The sequence below is a fragment of the Danio rerio genome, chromosome 24 (assembly GCF_052040795.2).
Source record: "Danio rerio strain M-AB ecotype USA chromosome 24, GRCz13ab, whole genome shotgun sequence".
Taxonomy (NCBI): Eukaryota; Metazoa; Chordata; class Actinopteri; order Cypriniformes; family Danionidae; genus Danio; species Danio rerio.
The window spans coordinates 27,167,203-27,185,985 of record NC_141044.1 but is presented as its reverse complement, the minus strand read 5'-3'; the positions used below and the strand labels follow the sequence as shown (position 1 = coordinate 27,185,985).

At 34.4% G+C, this 18,783-nt stretch overlaps 2 protein-coding genes across 4 annotated transcripts in view; one reads left to right on the top strand and one right to left on the bottom strand.

Annotated features, from left to right (window-relative positions):
• The window catches only part of chodl (chondrolectin), a 54,657-nt gene that overhangs the window by 24,360 nt on the left and 11,514 nt on the right, over window positions 1–18,783 (bottom strand). The window lies entirely within an intron of this gene.
• On the top strand, window positions 6,081–16,960 carry zmp:0000000991. 2 transcript variants are annotated; one of them, XM_087309560.1, is made up of 5 exons: window positions 6,081–6,379; window positions 7,306–7,445; window positions 7,586–7,745; window positions 10,782–10,833; window positions 11,274–16,960. In XM_087309560.1, the coding sequence occupies exons 1-5, from the start codon at window positions 6,264–6,266 to the stop codon at window positions 15,351–15,353; spliced, it is 4,548 nt and encodes a 1,515-aa protein (XP_087165686.1). In that variant the 5' UTR covers window positions 6,081–6,263; the 3' UTR covers window positions 15,354–16,960. The 2 variants fall into 2 exon arrangements, with proteins under 2 accessions (XP_087165686.1, XP_087165687.1); XM_087309561.1 differs by having other exon boundaries at window positions 7,586–7,751.

Here is an 18,783-nt window from a genome sequence, read left to right as displayed (position 1 = left end):
TTAGCCTTACAAAAACGAAAGTTTAATTACTGTAGCATCTAATTTATGCCATTTATGAGCCATGCTTTAATATCCATTTAAAATGCACTCTAGTAATCTATTTTAGGGCCCAATCCTAATTCTACCCCTTAGCCCATACCACTACCTCTCATTTTGCACGTTCACGTGAAGGGGGTAGAGGTAGAGATTTTTTTTCAGGGCCACACTTGAAATCAAGGGGTGCGAAAAATTCCCAGAATACACCATCTACAACAGAAGTCAGGAGATGCACAAATTAGTATTTTTTTTATCATTATTACAAATTTTTACAATAAACAAACACATGTTTTAATACATTCTATCAACGTTCATGTTTTACCGTCATGCTTTTAAAAACAATATTAAATAACGCTAAAGTTCGCCATCTATAATCCATAATAATAACTTCTGTACAGCAGTCCCACAACATACTTTCACATCTGACACTCGATGACACTCGAATAGTCTGTCAGAAAAGTCTAGTGATGGAATGAGCTTTTTACAGTGTCTGTGATAATGTTATATTTGATTTGGTGTGTTTGGATGAATATGGCCATGGTGTAAATGCACAGTACAGTTATGATCTTATTGCCAAATTATATCGTTATGATAACATGTTATTGTTGCTTTCAGTGATTTCCTGAAGATAAATACCAAAAAACTGGAATAACAAATAACTACAGCAGTCACCATCATCAGTCTCATAGGAAGCAAGAGATCGTGATTACATATGATGATGAGTGCAGGTGTTCTAGTCCTGTCCTATTTCTTAAGATCAAATTTAAAGCCTTTCCCCTTTACACTGTCTCAATGAAAAGGGAAGGGGATAGAGTAGGCATACAAAAATAGAACTGGGATTGGGCCTAGGTCTATTCCAGTATCATTGTGTTTTTTTTTTTATAATTCATTTCTGTTTTTACATATTTGTTAATGATTTTTATTTTTGTTTTAGTTATTTAGGTAAATTGGTAACTGTAATTACCCTGACCGAATATTGATCAGTTTTGCATTAATAGATGTTTATGCAAGAAAATGCAGAAATGCCAAGTGATCCAGTTGAGGCTTGAGTCAGTGATCCTCTTGCTGTGACGCGATCTTGCTACCCTCTGCATCACACTCTCAGAACTAAAGGTACGTGAGCTGTCACTAGGGTGGTACCTTTTCAAAAGGTCCACATTTGTACTAAAAGGGTCCATATTGGTACCTCAAAAGTATATATTAAAACCCACAAATTTTTATTTAATATTAAAAAAAAATTTTTTTGGACTGTTTAGGTACTTATATGTACCCTTGAGGTATAAATTTGGCTCTTATGAAACGGTATCACCCCAGTGACAGCTTGCATACCTTTATTTCTGAGAGAGCATAGTGGCGCCACCCTATTAAATGTTTATACAGTTTTTAACTTTATTTCACATATACTGCCTTTTTAAAAACAATTTAGTTTGTTTGGTTTTTAGTTTTACAAATTTGGTCATTTTATTGTGTTGTATTCTTAATTAGTTTATTTTAATATTAAAAAAAATGGATTTATGGTTTTAGTTTAGCAACAATTATTTGACTGCATATTGATCTGTTTTGCATGAATGCATTTTATTTTATTACACAATTTTATTTTGTTTTGCAATTTTTGTTAGTTTTTTTTTGTTAGTGTCTATTCAGTTTTATTACTTTTTATTTTAGTATTAGTTATTTTAGTATATAAGAAATATTTCCTTGGCAACTAGTGGAAAATAAAATACATTTTAAATATATTTTTAAATATATTACATTTTTATATTATATTTAATTCGGCTAAATTTTAAATGTTACTTGTTTTAAAATATTTTTGTTATAAAATTTATCAGTTTTCAACTGAAGGGTTTTGTAATACATTTTTCTAGATTTGCATACATTTATGAATATAGTTTTTATTTAATGGAATGATACCCCCTTATTAATCTCCTAATTAGAATAAAACCTAAGTATCATATTTTGATATGGTGTACTTTAGGAGAAAAATGATGTCCATATTTGTGGACTCGTGGTCCGAATTTCCATAAAACACAAAAAAGTCACCTTTGTCTAATAGAATGAAAAACTCTTTATTTCTGCCTTGAACACAGCAGTTTTTTTCCTAACTGTTTTTAAAGCATTAATAACACATACACACATATTTTAAACATGTTTTGACTATCAGTAAAAACAAAATTGTTGGCCATTTTGGACAGATAAAATGGTGTTTGGAACATTTCATATGCTGCAAAAAAGTTGCAGGATGACACTGTACGTCTGTAACAAAATGTAAAACATAAGACATAGGACATAAGGACTAAATGTCCTGTTCACGCATGTGGCCACTAAGCCCTATGTTAATAGTAATACTCATTCATTCATTCATTCATTCATTTTCCTTCATCTTAGTCCCTTATTTATCAGCTAGGGGTCGCCACAGTGGAATGAACCGCCAACTATTTTAGCATTTGTTTTACACAGCAGATGCCCTTCCAGCTGCAACCCAGTACTAGGAAACACCCATACACTCTCACATTCACACACACTCATACACAACGGACAATTTAGCTTATTCAATTTACCTATAGCGCTTGTGTTTAGACTGTGAGGGAAACCGAAGCACCCGGAGGAAACACCAACAGGCTCAGTCGGCAGAAACACCAACTGGCTCAGTCGGGACTCAAACCAGTGACTTTCTTGCTGTGAGGCGACAGTGCTAACCACTGAGCCACCGTGCTGCCTTAATTTTAGTTATTTTAGTATATTAGAAATATTCTGTTATTTCAAACGTTACTTGTTGTATATATTATGAATGTAGTTTTTATTTAATGGAATGATTATATACCTCCTTATTAACCTCCTTTAATAGTAATGTATTATACAAAAATATGTACCCATTATGCACACCACATTCACACAGTAGAGTGGTATTGTGTGAACCCATTTTGTCAAACACTGCATGACTGATTACCTGGCAAAATAGGTTTTATTCAATACACTGAGGTCTTTCTGATTTGCTGATTATATTTTGTGATTGCTATTTTAAGAACATAAACCCTTGATTACACTAACCACCGTAATACATGCTCTGAATGCACTGCCATATTGCAGGCAGCATTTAAGAAAATCAATTCACAGTTATGAATTGGCCTTGTCATAATCTCCCCAGGAGATAATGCATTTTCCAGCACTGGTGGATGATTTATACTGCAGATGACAAGCCATGCATGAAATATGTAACCCCCTCCAACTAACCGACTGTACAAGAAGCATCATGAGCTCGGGCCAAAAAGCTGAGGGACATTAGGAGAAAGATGAATTTATCATACAAGTTATGCCCTTATGCACTATATTGGTTTCTGTTTTAATCAGCAGAGTTAATTAAAACTGTTTGGATTTTATTACAGAATTAAATTGCATTTGTATAATGGATGAAGATAAGCATCACTCCATGATAAGATTTATACTCACGGTGGCTTTTTCTGGAAATAGACATCACATTTAGCCCACTGCAATTATTTTTACCCATGTCAATATGTGTATCTGCATAGCATACCCCTAAGCAATGCAACACTGCAGTCGGGCGTCTTGCCTTTGGCCAATGGAGCTAATGAGTCTAATTGATGGCCTAGTATTTCTACATAAAATAATTAGGAATCCAGAACTTGGCCTATTAATCTTTGCCGAATAGGCAGAAAGCCTATCCAACAATCAGTCTTGATTACTGACAAAAAAATCGTAATTACGATTGATTTTCCTTTCCATTTTATTCAGTCTTATTAAGGCTGAGAGGAGTATTTTTGATATCCCCTATTTAAAACTTTTAAGGTTTGCTGGAATCTCACAGACACATTTGTTATAATGTTGATTGTAGCTACCATTTGAAACTTTTTGCTTAAACAGTGACTACGTTTACATGGACATCAGTAATCAAATGATTTGCCTTAATATGAATAAGACAATAATATGATTAAACTGTTTACATGAGTTGCTTTTTTAATGTTCCTTTCGTGATCCTGTTTTAAATGTTATAACACATAAATCAAAGTCATCGCGCTATCCATGTTTCCAAATTTCTTATCATATCAGGTGTTCATTTTAATTTGTCAACTTTAACTGCAGTTTGGCATTTTTTACTTTCATTCAGGAATATTTCATGCATGCCCGCCGTGACAAACGAGATATTAGATGCGAGTATGAACTGCTGGAAAATGTAGTTTTAATGGAATTTGATACCACATGCCTTACGGGAAAAAATAAATAAAAAATCAGCATTTCATGATCCAAAGTCTGTAGTCCTTTAGTGACTTTGTAGGTGAAGAGAATAGTGTCAAACAGCCGTGTGTGTATAGAGTATCCTGTCACAAAGTGCAGCGAAAATCCTACACAACGGTAATAGATTGATTAAGATGTTTACATGAAGGTACTGCATTTCAATAATGCGACTAAAATCACCATACTCCACGTCTCAATCCGATTTCTGTTTAGTTCGATTATGACCTTAATTGGATAAAATTAATCAAAAATCGCTGTTTACATGGTCAACTTTTAATCAGAGTATTGTATTAATCATACTGAAATCAGATTATTGATGTCCATGTAAACGTCCCTAGTAGCAAAGAATTCTGGCCCAGATTTGGCATAAAGCTGGCACAGCAGGCATTCATCCGGCACTGGCATACAGCATGTGGGCCAAACATGGCCCGGGTTTGGCAGAGGTGGCACCATTTTTAAGGCGGCACACAAGATTTGGGCCAGATGAAAAATGTAGTATTTGGCCCAGATTTAAAAATTTGATAAGTGGGCCATGTCAGTTTGGCCAGTCTTGACCCACATTTAAAATACACTAAAATCATTTTTAAATAAAGAAAAAAAATTCTACCAATCAGGTCACTTTGAGAAAAAGCATGCCCATAGTGTGCCTAAAGCGCATCACTCCATGGGTTTATCAATTTCATTGCAATCGTGACACACCAACCTCTCTGGCCCAGTTCAGGCCCAGTTATGAGTTATTAACTTGGCTGAGACTTGGCCCAGATATGGTCTGTGTTTGGCCCTTGTCTGGAAGCCAGATTTGGTCCAGTCATGTACCGTAATTCACTGCGGCATGTGGGCCAAGCAAAACCTGATTGTGTGGGCCAGAGCTGGGCCAGAGAAATTTTGCTATGTGGGGTAGTCAGTGAAAACCATTAACCATGCTTTTGCCACACTAACCATAAATCATGATATTTTGTAGTAAGATTGTGCCAATGCAAATGGAAAATAAAACGGCAAAACCATGAATAACCTACAAAACTTTACTGTTCAAAACTATTCATTATGGTTATGGGTGTGATTCAGAAACTAATGTTTTTAGTGGAATCATTTCCAAGATTGGTTATATGACTACGACTTTATGAATCAGACTAAAATCAAAGCAGGATTTGTTTTAGCAAGGGATGGTTTGTGTTATTTAATTGCTGACTCACCCTCAGGCCATCTAAGATGTAGGTCACTTTTTTCTTTATCTGAACACAAGCTGACTTTCCAAAATCATAACTGTGTAACAAATTGCATAAACCCAAAAACAACCAATTTTATTAATTTAAAATAGTAATAAAAAGTCATATGTGGATTTATTGTAGCCTTTAATGAGAGTAAACCAGAAGGTGCTTCTGTGTGACGCAAATGAATCACTGAATCGGTTCTTTAGAGTGAACTTTTATGAAGAACCGATTCGCATTGATAATACGTAGGCCTGCTTTTGTTTACTATCACCCGCACAAATATATTTTATTTATATAAATAAAACACGGCTTGTTTATTCTCTGTTGCTATCATCATAGGTAATACTTATATTTTATATATGACTGAAACACTTTCTCTTTTGGAAGAAGTCCAAATATCACAAGTTCGCATGACATACAAAAATAATAAATAAAACGCAAACGTTGTCTTGGCATAGAATTTCTATATGTCCTGTAATACACTCGCCATTTTAAAGTACAGAGTTTGTTACCAAAACACAAGCGCGTTCCCGCACTTCCGCAGCTCTGCTCTGCATAACACACACACACACACGCCTCGGTGGGAAAGAAACACATGACGGGCTGCGGCTGCCAGACTCTGTTGAGAATGACGGCTGTCCCACACCGTTTCTCCGCTGGAATTTACAGTCGTGGCTCTGTGAGGGTACTTAAGTGTACAGCTGATGCCCGGAGGGTATAAAGGGAGGTAACCGAACTAGATGCGCCAGCTACAGTCAGCCTATAATGTCAAAACATGATGCGAAGGTGCAGCAGTCAAGTTGTCAAAGCGGAGTGAAAGCCAGCGTGACTCGCGTTGTCTCAGATCAGGAGAGATTTTACACACACACTGACAAAACACGGTAGGCTACAAAGTTTATAAGTACTCGCTTACGCTGTGAGGATACTTTCTATTTCTCAAACTCTACTTTTCTTACTTTCATTTCTCTTAAACTGAACTTTAACCCAAGAAAGCCTGTAGCTTTAAGAGGACAGGTTGAAGTTCTTACGTAGTTCTAGTTTTCGTAAATATTAATTTGCTGACAGTTAGGTGCATCAGTCACAGCAATTGAATTTCCTAAAATCAAAGAATAATAACAATGTCAGTGAATTGAACAATAATTCAAGCATTGATTTTTTTTTTGTATAGCACCACCCCAGTTATATACCCCAGTTATATAATACATGTTGCCTGCACAGAGAAGTGCTCTTTTAAACAATCAAAAATGTAAATATATATATATATATATATATATATATATATATATATATATATATATATATATATATATATATATATATATATATATATATATATATATATATATTTACCAACATGTTTGCTTGACTACATCTCAGTTTAATGAGATGATTTTAATTACACCTCTATGACATAATGAGTTGTCATTACTCTTCTGCTGAATGTCTGCTTAACATGTCTCACCATGTTTATGGTAATACTTAAGCTCTTATGCAATTTGTTACACCCATTTGGTCTCATTAGGTCATTCCTTAAAAAAAAAAAAATCATTTCACTAAGTGGTAATTTGGCCAAAGCTGTCCACTAGGCTGATCTGTTGATCATTTTCTTGTGGAGGCGTGAGCACAAACATGAAATGTCCCTGTTGGAGGCATGTGCTGGGTGTTATTGTAAAGAATTTTTCTGAAGGGAGTGAACCTTGAACTTCACGGTTTAACTAAATAGTTGCAGACATGTGGATTTCATGCGTCTGCAAAGAGAAAGAGACTGCTGTCGGTGTATTGTATTGTAATGCCAAGGCTTTGTTAGTTTTCAGAATGTCAGTAAGCAAGAGAAATTAAATCCTGCTGCAGCTTCTCAACATAACCACAACAAGGAGGATTTAGAGACAAGAACTACTTCATCTCCACCACCGTTGCAGTTAAAAGGGCAGCAGAAAAGCAGCAGAGGTGTGATTGTAATCTTGCACATAAACAGATCATTATAAATTCATAAATATTTGATCATTTTATTGACAAGCATTTTCTGCCATGTTGAGTTGTGTTCTTTTTAACACTTCTGTTTGTTTTTTTTTTCTTTCGCTGATCAGATTTGCAAATCAAGCAGATATTACTGTTTGGATCCAAGAATACATCCAAAGAACAGAGGGAATCTACCAGATTCACCTCCACCATCTCTATCAAGCTTCCCACCAGAAGAAATAAAAAAGACACAGCAGAGGAAAAAAAATTACAAGCGACAACAAACTTGTGAGTGTGAGAGTGTTTTTCACTTTGTCATGCTTAAAAATAAATATATAGTATAATGCTAACATATTTGGATTGTCTGCTCATAGATTATTGAACTGTTGCAATGTAATCTTTAGCAAATCTAAACATTATTGTCTAGTTTTTTTGTGATTACTTCCATTTACAACAAATGCTTTTAGTTTTACACTTTAAAATATTTTAGTGTTTGACTCCTTTTTAGAAAAAAATATATAAAACTTTAGTCAGCCAATTATCAGTTACTCAATAGAAATAATTATCGACTGTAATAAAAGTTATTATCGGCTTATGTTTGTTAGCCAGAAATTAAAAAAATAAAGGTGTCAATATTGTGTCATTTAAAGTGATGCCATGGAAGAATCATTTGTTTTGCGTAGTGAACCTTGTTTTTCAATAAATATTTTAATAAACTAAAGAACTATTTAAAGCTAAAAGTTAAAAATGGAACTATCAATGTCAATGAAGAATATTCAGAAGAGTGAATATTGTTGTTAGGCATTGGACAATAACTGTTTACAAGGTTTACCGCAGTTTGGAAAAAAGTCAAGGTTTTAATGCCACTAAAATGTTCTGTTACACCGTTCCCAAGGTATATGTAAGTTTTTTTAATGTATTTTTATTTTTTGTAAAGAAATCTTTTTGAAACTAAAAAGGAGAGCAGAAATCAATGCTTTAATAATAATAATAATAATAATAATAATAATAATAATAATAGCCTGACATATTTACTATACCAAAATATTATAAATTTTTCTTAAAAAAAAATATTTTGTGTTCAATGGGGACAAATTTTTTTTCACCCAGACATTTAAAAAATAACTTTTTAATTTTTATTTTAGAGCAGTAATCACAATACCGTCATGGTATTTTTTTCCAAGGTTATCATACCGTCAGAAACTTATACTGGCCCATGCTTAATTGTTGTATCCCTTTATGTTTACTGAAAATTCTTTATTGGTATTGATGCCTGCGTGAGGAACTATTTACATCCATGAACGTTTCAATTACACAAAGTTCTTTAAAGTAGAAAATGTTTATTATACCATTAAAATTTTCTGTACAGGTCCCCGTTTATTAAATACTTTGAAGAACTCCCTGGCCTTTAGAATTCATTAATTTAATTTAATTTAATTTAATTTAATTTATTGTAATTTAATTTAATTTAATTTTTGTTCATTTTTTTTTCATTTATTTATATGTTATTTCTATTTTGTACTCTTCGGATGTTTCCAAGCCCTTCATGTCAAATGATAACATATTTACTATACAAATATGATATAATGTATTCCCTCACCATTAACTTTGATAAATCTGGAAGGTTTTGTGATTCAAGATGAGATGACCTGGGTTGTTTTTATATTAAGATGCACCTTTTGTATAATTCTTTATTATAATAATAATAATTATTATTATTATTAATAATATTATTATTTATTATTAATATTATTTTAATGTTGCCAAGCCTCTCATGGTAAATGATAACATATAGTCTGAACAAATATGGTACAAATATGGTACACTCTGTTTCCTCACTGTCAACTCAAAGTCTGGAACAATGCATATATTTTATTTTTATTATGTTTTTTTCTTTTCTTTCTACCATAAACAGTGTCATGTTTGTGGTAGGGGAGGGGTAATGTACTGCTTTTGTAAATGCAAAAACTCAATAAATAAATATTCAAAAATAAAATGTTCTGTACACTGATAATTGAATGTTACTTTAAATAACTGTTCACTAGAAGATTTTTTTCAGGAACCAAAAAAGCTTGTTCCCATGTTGAACCTTTGGCATCTAAAGATATTTTACATTCCACAAAACTTGTTTACAATAAAAATAAAAATAAAAAGTTCTCTTGGGAAAATGTTTTTTCATGGCATCTGCAGGAAAAACTTATTTTTAACTTAAATTATCAGTTCATATTTAAGTTTGGTTTCAAATTCAGTTCATAATACAGTGGATATAAATACTTCATTAGTAAATGTTTTATGAAAATTTGATTTCACTAAATACCGCACATAATAATAGCTTTTGTTTTGTAAATGATGCCATTGCACTTTTTGTTCGCTGTCAGTTACACATTCCTAGCCAGAACGGCAAATGCCCTTTCGACCTGTGACTAGCAATAATAGGCCTTATATGGTAATAACTCATGATTTAATAGCCATGATTGATAGCATGAAAGCATATCACCTAAGATTGGCTGTTTGTCTGTACTGTATCTAGGTGTGTTGCTGAGCTCAAATAAAGCTGTTTACACCTTTATCTTGGAAGCAGTAAATTGGGATTTATTAGTATTGCTGTATTTGTCTTTAAAAAGCATGAGTGTTCTTTTATTGGTGAGATTTGGTTCCTCGCCACTGTCGCCTCTGACTCGCTTGGTTTGGAACTTGTGGAGCTGCGCATTGCTAGATTTGAAATTTAAACCACACTGAACTGAACTAAACTGAACTTCAACTCGGAAAACTGGACTGATACAGTTTCATTTTACTAGAACATGTATGTTAAGCTGCTTTGACACAATCTACATTATAAAAGCGCCATATAAATAAACATGAATTAAGTTATTTTCAAAGCAGGCATTAAACAGAGTTTGAGCATGTGTTTTTGCATACCGTATGCGCTAATGTGTGTGAAACACTCTGTACTAATTATTAAACAGTTTAACCATGGACCCCTCCCTTCATGCCAGGCCAATGAATTGTTTACTGCTAAAATGCTTAAACTGGGAGAAAGAATGGAATGTCGTTGATCTTGTTTCCTTGCGTTGTCTTGATGAATATACTGTATGAAAGACAGTTGAAGTCAAAAAAGTATTTAGGGAGTGAGAATAGCGTGTGAAACATTGAATTAGATGAGAGTTTTGTTTTCGTCAGAGTTTTTCATCCTTGTTTATCTGCCTGAGGGAACTTATGTTTGATATTCAAATGTTACAAGGAGGTATTTTTAATCTACCTACTTTTTTCAGCTTGCTCATAAAAAAGGCATATGCTAATTTAATAATTTTGTCAATTTGACAGCTACAGAACACTTGAAGCGGAGAAAAACACAGCTAATCAACACAACACAGAGGTAAGCTCACAAGCTAAGACACATAAATGAGAATAAGGCTGTTTATCTTTTTTAGTGAGAGAATGTCAAGATAAAATCTGTGCCCTGAAAGTCAATCATATCTTACATAAACATAATAAACTTTCTTTGGCGTACTGCCCATTGAAAATATTTCTGCTCTACCAGGCCATGTTCGCAGTTTTTTTTTTTTGCATGTGTAGTATTTTGAAGTGGAATGCAAAGCTCAGCTGTGAAATTGAACTGAATGTGTAAACAGTTGAAATGGGAGTGGAGATTTGTTCAAACATCTCACATATGTGTGAGACACATTTCTTACAAGTTTCCCAACCAAGTCTAAAATGCAGTTTGGTAGTGTAAGAATGTATAAATGCTACTGAGCTTGAATTAATTTGTGAACTATTTAAAATATTAATCAAAATATGTGTTGCTTGCATTGACAGCTGAGGGACTTGTTTTCATCGACAGAGCAATGTGGTGAATCAACTGGTGAATTGCTTAAGGATGGGCAAAAAGCAACCTTTGATGAAGCCACTCAGCATCAGCATGGACATAACACACCCAAACATGGACAAAATACAGGAATACAACACAACATAGGCCTTCATGAGCAAACCGACCACCAGGACTCACTAACACGCAACTCTTCTCATCTTATTTATGAGTTAAATTCAGAAGTAAAGAAGGAATCTGGAGGCCCTAGAGAGAATGCTCCAACAACTCTACAAAACCACAATAATCTGGACAGTGTTCTAAAAGCAAGCACTGATTCCCAACTTTTTCCACACCAGTCAGAAGTACTTGACCAGGTTTTGTCGTTAGCCGGTTTTCCGGGGTATTCTGAAAAAACTCCTGAGGTAAAAGCTAATGTTATAAATCCTACAACGGCTATGTTGACTTCTGCACTGGCTTCAGTTCTAGCTCCACCTTGGAGTGGCCGTCTTCGAAGACCCAAGCAAGGCATCAGTGAGGCAGAGACTGAAGTTCAAGATCGTGGACAGTATGGCAACCCATCTACCTTAATTCAACAGGATTGGCGGCAACAACCTTATCTTCCTTTCCAGAGGCAACCATCTGAACACATGATGGCCAATGACAGTAACATGCAGGTGAATGCTGGAACCAGCTACTCTGCTGACTGGCAAAAAGAGAATAACTCTCCAAATGTCACGACAACAGTAAACCAAAAGAGACCCATTACAAAATCCTCCTCTGTGGGCATGACGTACACCAATAGAGAATTGCATTCTTTTCCCACAACTCTGGACTCACGTCAGGTGCCAAATTTACCTCATTCAGGATATAGAGTATCAAAAACTGGAGATGAAAATGAACCTTTTAAATCATTGAGCTCCAAGCCTACAACAAGCAGTTTACTTCTTTCTTTGAGGAGATCAAATTTGAGAAACTCTACTCCTGAGCCTACACAAACTCCGATAACTAGATCTATAAGGTCACTTACATTGCCTAGCAGAATTGTTTTGAAATCTGACCAATCTGTTACCTCTGAAGAGCAAATCAACAAAAACCCTGACACTCCTGTAAGAACAGAGGGAATGCCAGTCGGTCAATTTCGATTCTCACCTAGAATCAAGAGTAGGGTACCATTAAACACATCAATGTTTTCAAATAAACAAGAGACAGTCATTTCAAAGGGACTGGACGCTTCTGTTGCCACAGTAGAAGTAGAGAATAAACATTTCCCTCATTCCACAACCAAAACCAGCCAACTTGGGGCTCTCAAATCTCATCAGAGTTCTTATTTGGTTCTTTTAAGGGAATATTCTAGCACAGAGAACATTGATCCCATGGAACAAAGTCCTGGTAACGGCAACAACCTGCAGAACCCCAACATTACCAAACGACAAGTAATTCAAAACACTGTAATTCCTCCCAAAGATTCAACAGGTTTTCAAATTCAGCAATCTAGTTTTCATATGTCAAAATCACAAAGCACACATAATATAACAGCTAGCAATTTTTCCGGCACAAGCACTTTCACAGACAGACTTATCTTCTCCCCCCGAAAAGACTCCTCTGCAGATGGACTAAGCCCAACAAATGTGGGGCAGATATACTCCAGGAAAAATTCAAGTCAAAGCTCAATGGATCTTTCAAGCCCTCTTTCTCCAAGCAGACCTCTTCATAGTGTCAGAGTACCGAGCATCTATTCATACCTACGGGAGTCTAGTTCATCTCTGTCCTCCCCTTCCCCTTCCACCCCTTTGTCCCAGATACAGAATGCTGAAACCTCACCTCCTAAACAAGATGGGGGTGTAAAACAGCATGATGACTGGAAAACACTTCCCTCAAGATTTTCATTTGACTTCAACCCATCTGTTCCCAAGGTACAAGAATTAGGTAAAAGCTTAAGCACTTATGCAGCTCCTGCTCAATCTCTGCCTCCTGACTTTGGAAGAGGATCAGCACCTCGTCTCAGCACTTCTCCGTATTCTAGCCTCATCTCCTCAAGACCTGCACTGAGTAGTACTTTACAAGGACTGTCCTCTCCACCTGTGCCTGAAACACATACCCGATCTACATCTTACAACAATAATCCTGACCTTATAACAAACGACCCAAGTTCTTTAACATCCAAATACACAAGCATAACAATAAGACCAAGGGAAGATTCAGCTTCATCTCACAGAGAACAGAGGACAGCAGTTCAAGCTTATGCAAGCAACCTAGATAATAACAGACCTGCCCAGCCATGTCTCTCACAAACTACAGCAAATGCAAGTTTTGTCATGGAGAGCCGAAGCGCCAATATAAGCTCACACCCAAGGCAGCCCAATACAGGCTCTAACAACTTCCATAACCTAGAACATGATGACTCAATGGCACTTAGGCTTGATAAGGGTAATGTTTACCCCAAGCACAGGCTGAGCGAAAAAGAGAAGTACTTTCTCCCTAAAGACCTTAATGCACAACGTCAGACTCCACTTCCACATGAGAAAGAGACTACCTCTGGGCATATGCAAGAGAAATTGCAAGAAACACAGAGTCCCAATTCAAAGAAAGGACTTTTTGCTTCACGAGTAAAGAAAGATGGTGCCTTCTCTTCAGCTTCTTTGCCAGAAAAAGAAGTTGGTAGTTCCCAGTTTTTAAAAACTAAAAGACATTTACCAGTTTTCAGAACAACCAGCAGGATTGATCAAATGCTAAATCGATTGAAACTGACGTTTGGTGTCAAAAGTTCAGAAGGCACACTTGACACAAAAAAGACCCCTACTCAGCAATCCTTAGACACTGAGACTTTTGAAAAACCCAAAACAGATAAGAAAACTTGTTCTGGAAACAAAGGAGAACCCTGTAACTCCTCTTTAACAACTAATAAAGTCTCCCTGGGTTCATTGTCACCAACAGAATTAAGTATGTCTGAACGCACATTAAATGTGGATGGACAAAATAGGTCTACGGCTGAAATACAGTATTCCAAGTGCATGTGGGAAGTACCTAACTCATCTTTGACCGCTAATAAAGAAACGTTTGGGTCATTGCCGCCACTTGCAATAAGAAAGTCAGAGAATACTTTCGATATGGATTGGCAAAACAAGTCAACAAAAACGAACAATCAACAAAATGGTTCTGGGTGCACATGGGAGGCCCCCAGCTCATCTTTGACCACTGATAAAACCTATTTTGCCTCTTTTGGGTCCTCATCACCCTTATCTTCAAAGAAATCATCAGACAACAAACTAAACGTTGATCAACAAAAGATGGATAGCAATGAAATGGAAAACCAGTCAAATGGCGGGAGCTTTAGTCAACACAGGCTAAAGGCCCAAAGCATGAACCGCTCTGCCACCTTGCCACATTACAGAAAATCTTCAGTTGGTCCACCGTCACCATTTTACTTGTTTGATTTAGATTCAGAAGACATTCAGAATGACAATGTGTTTTATAGTCCGATTAGCAAAAAGACAAATTCACTGTGCGAGTCTGATGACATCTCTCCACTAAGCTCTGCTAAGAGTTCCCTGCCGCAAAACCTTGTGAGATCTCACTTGTCCTCATCATGTGCTGATTTAAAGTATGGCCTGCATGCTGGACGATCTTTCTCGGTCAGTGGCGTGGTTTCAAGCCGCCCATCAGGTTCCAGACGAATCTCAACAAGCAGCACCAGCGACCTCTCGAGCTTGGAAGACTTTGGATCAAAGGGGAATCAAACGGTTGACTCCTTAATGAGTACTAGCCTTTCCCCAAGCAACAATGCCAAATCAGTCACTGGTAAACCGTCTCAAACTGAATTTACAGACGATTGTCTTGAACTTGATTTTGCAGACCCAACCCCACCTCCATCACCAACTTTTTCCTCATCTCCTCGTCGGATATCACAAGCCCATGCTACACCGTCCCCCATCAGGACAACTCCTGAAAATCTGTCTCCTTTTCAGCTTCCCTCAAGGAGCTTCACAAACAGCCTGACTGTTTTTGAGGAGTCTGGTTCTGACACCACCACCGATGATGAATACTATATTGGCAGTGGTGGTGAAGATGATCTAGAAACAGAACTTTAGATTGTTATTCAGTTGCAGATGTGCTTACAATTTATACTGCCTTTATACTGCATTTGTCAAACAATATCCAAATTCTGAATACCACTTGGAACCCAGTTCTTGCATTAACAGAAGGAATTATAATTATATGTGATGCTTTTCATGTTATGAATTGTCCTTCTTGAATCTTTTAGTGTGGATAACTACGTTTGCTTTAACTATGAATGTATTTCACAATACAGTGCAATATACAGTACAATACAGTGTATATATACTGTCTATATTTTTTTATATATTTCTGGATCTTGAAACTTTGAAATGGATACTTCTAGCATAATTACTTTTGTTCAGAGCTGCCTGTAGGTTATAGGTGTTTTTCTCTGCTAAGCTATTTGAATGCACAGCATGACAGTCACAATACAGTCATTTTCCTGACAGCTATTCTATAGTCAGTAGCTGTCAACTCAGAAACTCCAACTATGTTTAAATGTGTTTGAATGTTTTTCAACCCATTATAAACTATGGTATTTTTGCCACAACAAAACTGGAGCTTAATCATGAGTCTGTGATCCATTTGATATCATTGTTAAAAGAGAAACTTGTAGAAGTGGCGCACAGATTAATGACACAATCATAACAATGTGTTAAGACCTTCAGACAAAGTATGCAAAAGATGAACGTAGCAATTTCTGGAACTCACATTGATTTTTATTTGCTGTGCAGTTCAACTGTACTGTTTGTCATGCTTATTTGTTTTCAAGTGTAATATTAATTAATCATTTATTGTAATTTATTATGCTAGGAAGGGGGCTGACACCTTAGGGACCTCCATAAGCATGAGTCAATTACAGCAATACTAACTAAATGCTGTAAAACGATTGGTCCTTTCCACATGATTTATTGAATGTCTTCATTAATAACATTTTTTTTGTGATATTTATGAAAATGTAATATATTGAATGCACTTATTTCTATTAAGATAAAAAGGCAATATTGAATCATTTTGATCACTTATCAAATGTAACAGTGTGTAAAATAAAGCATAAGTGTACACTCAGTCTTGGTAAACTTAAATGTTCTATAATAATACAGTTATTGAACAGTTGTGTAATTACAGTTGATTAGAACAACCTTTCATGTCACAACCTGCCATCTCTTAATATTAAATGTAGCTGCACAATGAGCAGTTATGAGTGATACACCTGATATGGTGCTCTCTTGTTTCGGCAATTTGCTGAGCAACTGCTTTGAAGGGGAACAAACATGTTAGCAGAGGCTGTGGACTATATAATGTTGTAAAAAAAACTAAAATATTAATGTTTTTTTTTTTTTTTGCAGTCACTGTGATATTAAAAAGTAATATTAAGTTAAGGGTACCTTAATTTATATACAATGAGCAACAGATAATAAGTTTGTTTTGATTGTAGGCCATATGAGACATTCTGCCATAAACATACATTATCTTTCCCTCAAATAAAAACATAAATACAGTGAACATGAAGTATTTTATCCCAAAAATGTCTAAAATTGACTGATAGTTGATTTCTGTGGGTTGTTCTGTAAAGGAATATGTCATGCATTTTGTTCTCAGATTTTTGTTCTTCATTAAACAACAAATTTACAAACCCTGTCATTGTCCTTAGCCCTATTGAACCTACAGCTTTAATATTTTTGTTAGGCTAAAAACTTATTTAGGGGGAAAAACTCAGAAATAGCAAAGTTTAAGTTGTTATCCTTTACATCAATTGATTAAAAACATGAAATTATAAATAAATATTACAAATATATAATTCAGTTAAGGAATTTTTAGATTTATTATTTGACATATGTCATGTGAGGCTGCCCTAATTTTTTATCACTCCATGACTATCTCTCACATCACTTATTGTTTAACTCGGTCCCAAGCTAGCATTACTACTTTGAAGCCACTTAATTCATTGTACAAACAATCCTTAAAAACCTGTGATAAAAATACAATTCAGTTTCACCATTGTTCAATGTTAAAGAAGTATAACCTGCTTAGTTGGGAAAATGTAATTAAATATGTACATGTTTGTTTAATGTTTAAGACTTTACATAACACGACTTCACCACTAAATCAGTTCGTGAAAGTTAGAACGACTGCTTACCACTAGACTTAACTACTAGAATTGGTGAAAGAGGAGATTGGATTCCTCTCAAAAAAAAAGTCAGTTCAGTCAGTCGGTATTTTCAGTGAAAGCTGCTGGGGAATGGAACTTCATCCCACCAACAATTAGAAGATCATGCACTTTTTGTTCTTTGCAGTTTCGTGTTAAAAATTGGTTATTGACAAATCAGCATTGTCAGCATTAGTACTTTATTTTTGACACTTGTACTGTTCGTCTTTGGCTCTTTTGTCCTCTTCTGTTGCCATCCATGTTTTTTTTTGTATTTTTTTGTATTTTATATATGATAGTGTATTCTATGTTATGCTGTGCTTATATTTTAGGTGTGACTTTTTAACATTCTGTTAGGGGTCTACAGATGAAAAATAGCCATTCTTGGCTAATTCTGGCACATTTGACAGTAATGTGTAGTAATGCGCATTGACCCTGTAAACAAATAAGCTAAACTAATATATATATATATATATATATATATATATATATATATATATATATATATATATATATATATATATATATATATATATATATATATATATATAAATATATATATAAAAAAAAAATATATATATATATATATAAATATATATATATATATATATATATATATATATATATATATATATATATATATATATATATATATATATAAATATATATATATATATATATATATAAATATATATATATATATATATATATATATATATATATATATATATATAAATATATATATATATATATATATATATATATATATATATATATATATATATATATATTTATATATATATTTTTTTTATATATATATTATATAAATATAAATATATGTATATATAAATATATAATATAATATAAATATAATATAATATAAATATCAGTCCTGTCACATTTTGTCCCCTCAGAATTATAAGGTTCTATCTGGCATCTTATTAAATGACAACTTATTAGGATGTTTTAAATAAGTTGTTTACATTTTAAGACTTTTTATTTAAAAAAAAAAACAAACAAATGCTGCACACATACTATTTGCTATGGAATGCAAAAACTTTGCAGATCAATATCTCAAAATCATTCAGATTCCAGTTCCAGATTACACAATGCCCCAGATTTACCATAAACTTTTTAGTGAAACTGTTAGCTTCTGCTAATGTTCGGGGGAAAGAATAAAAATGTAATTTGACATTTTATGTGAACTATTACGACACCTGCTTAGATTTGATAATTAAAATCAGAATTTTCTGTCACGATTTTAACTCAGCAGCAATATTTGCTTGTCAAAAGAACATGTAGTCCACACGTCT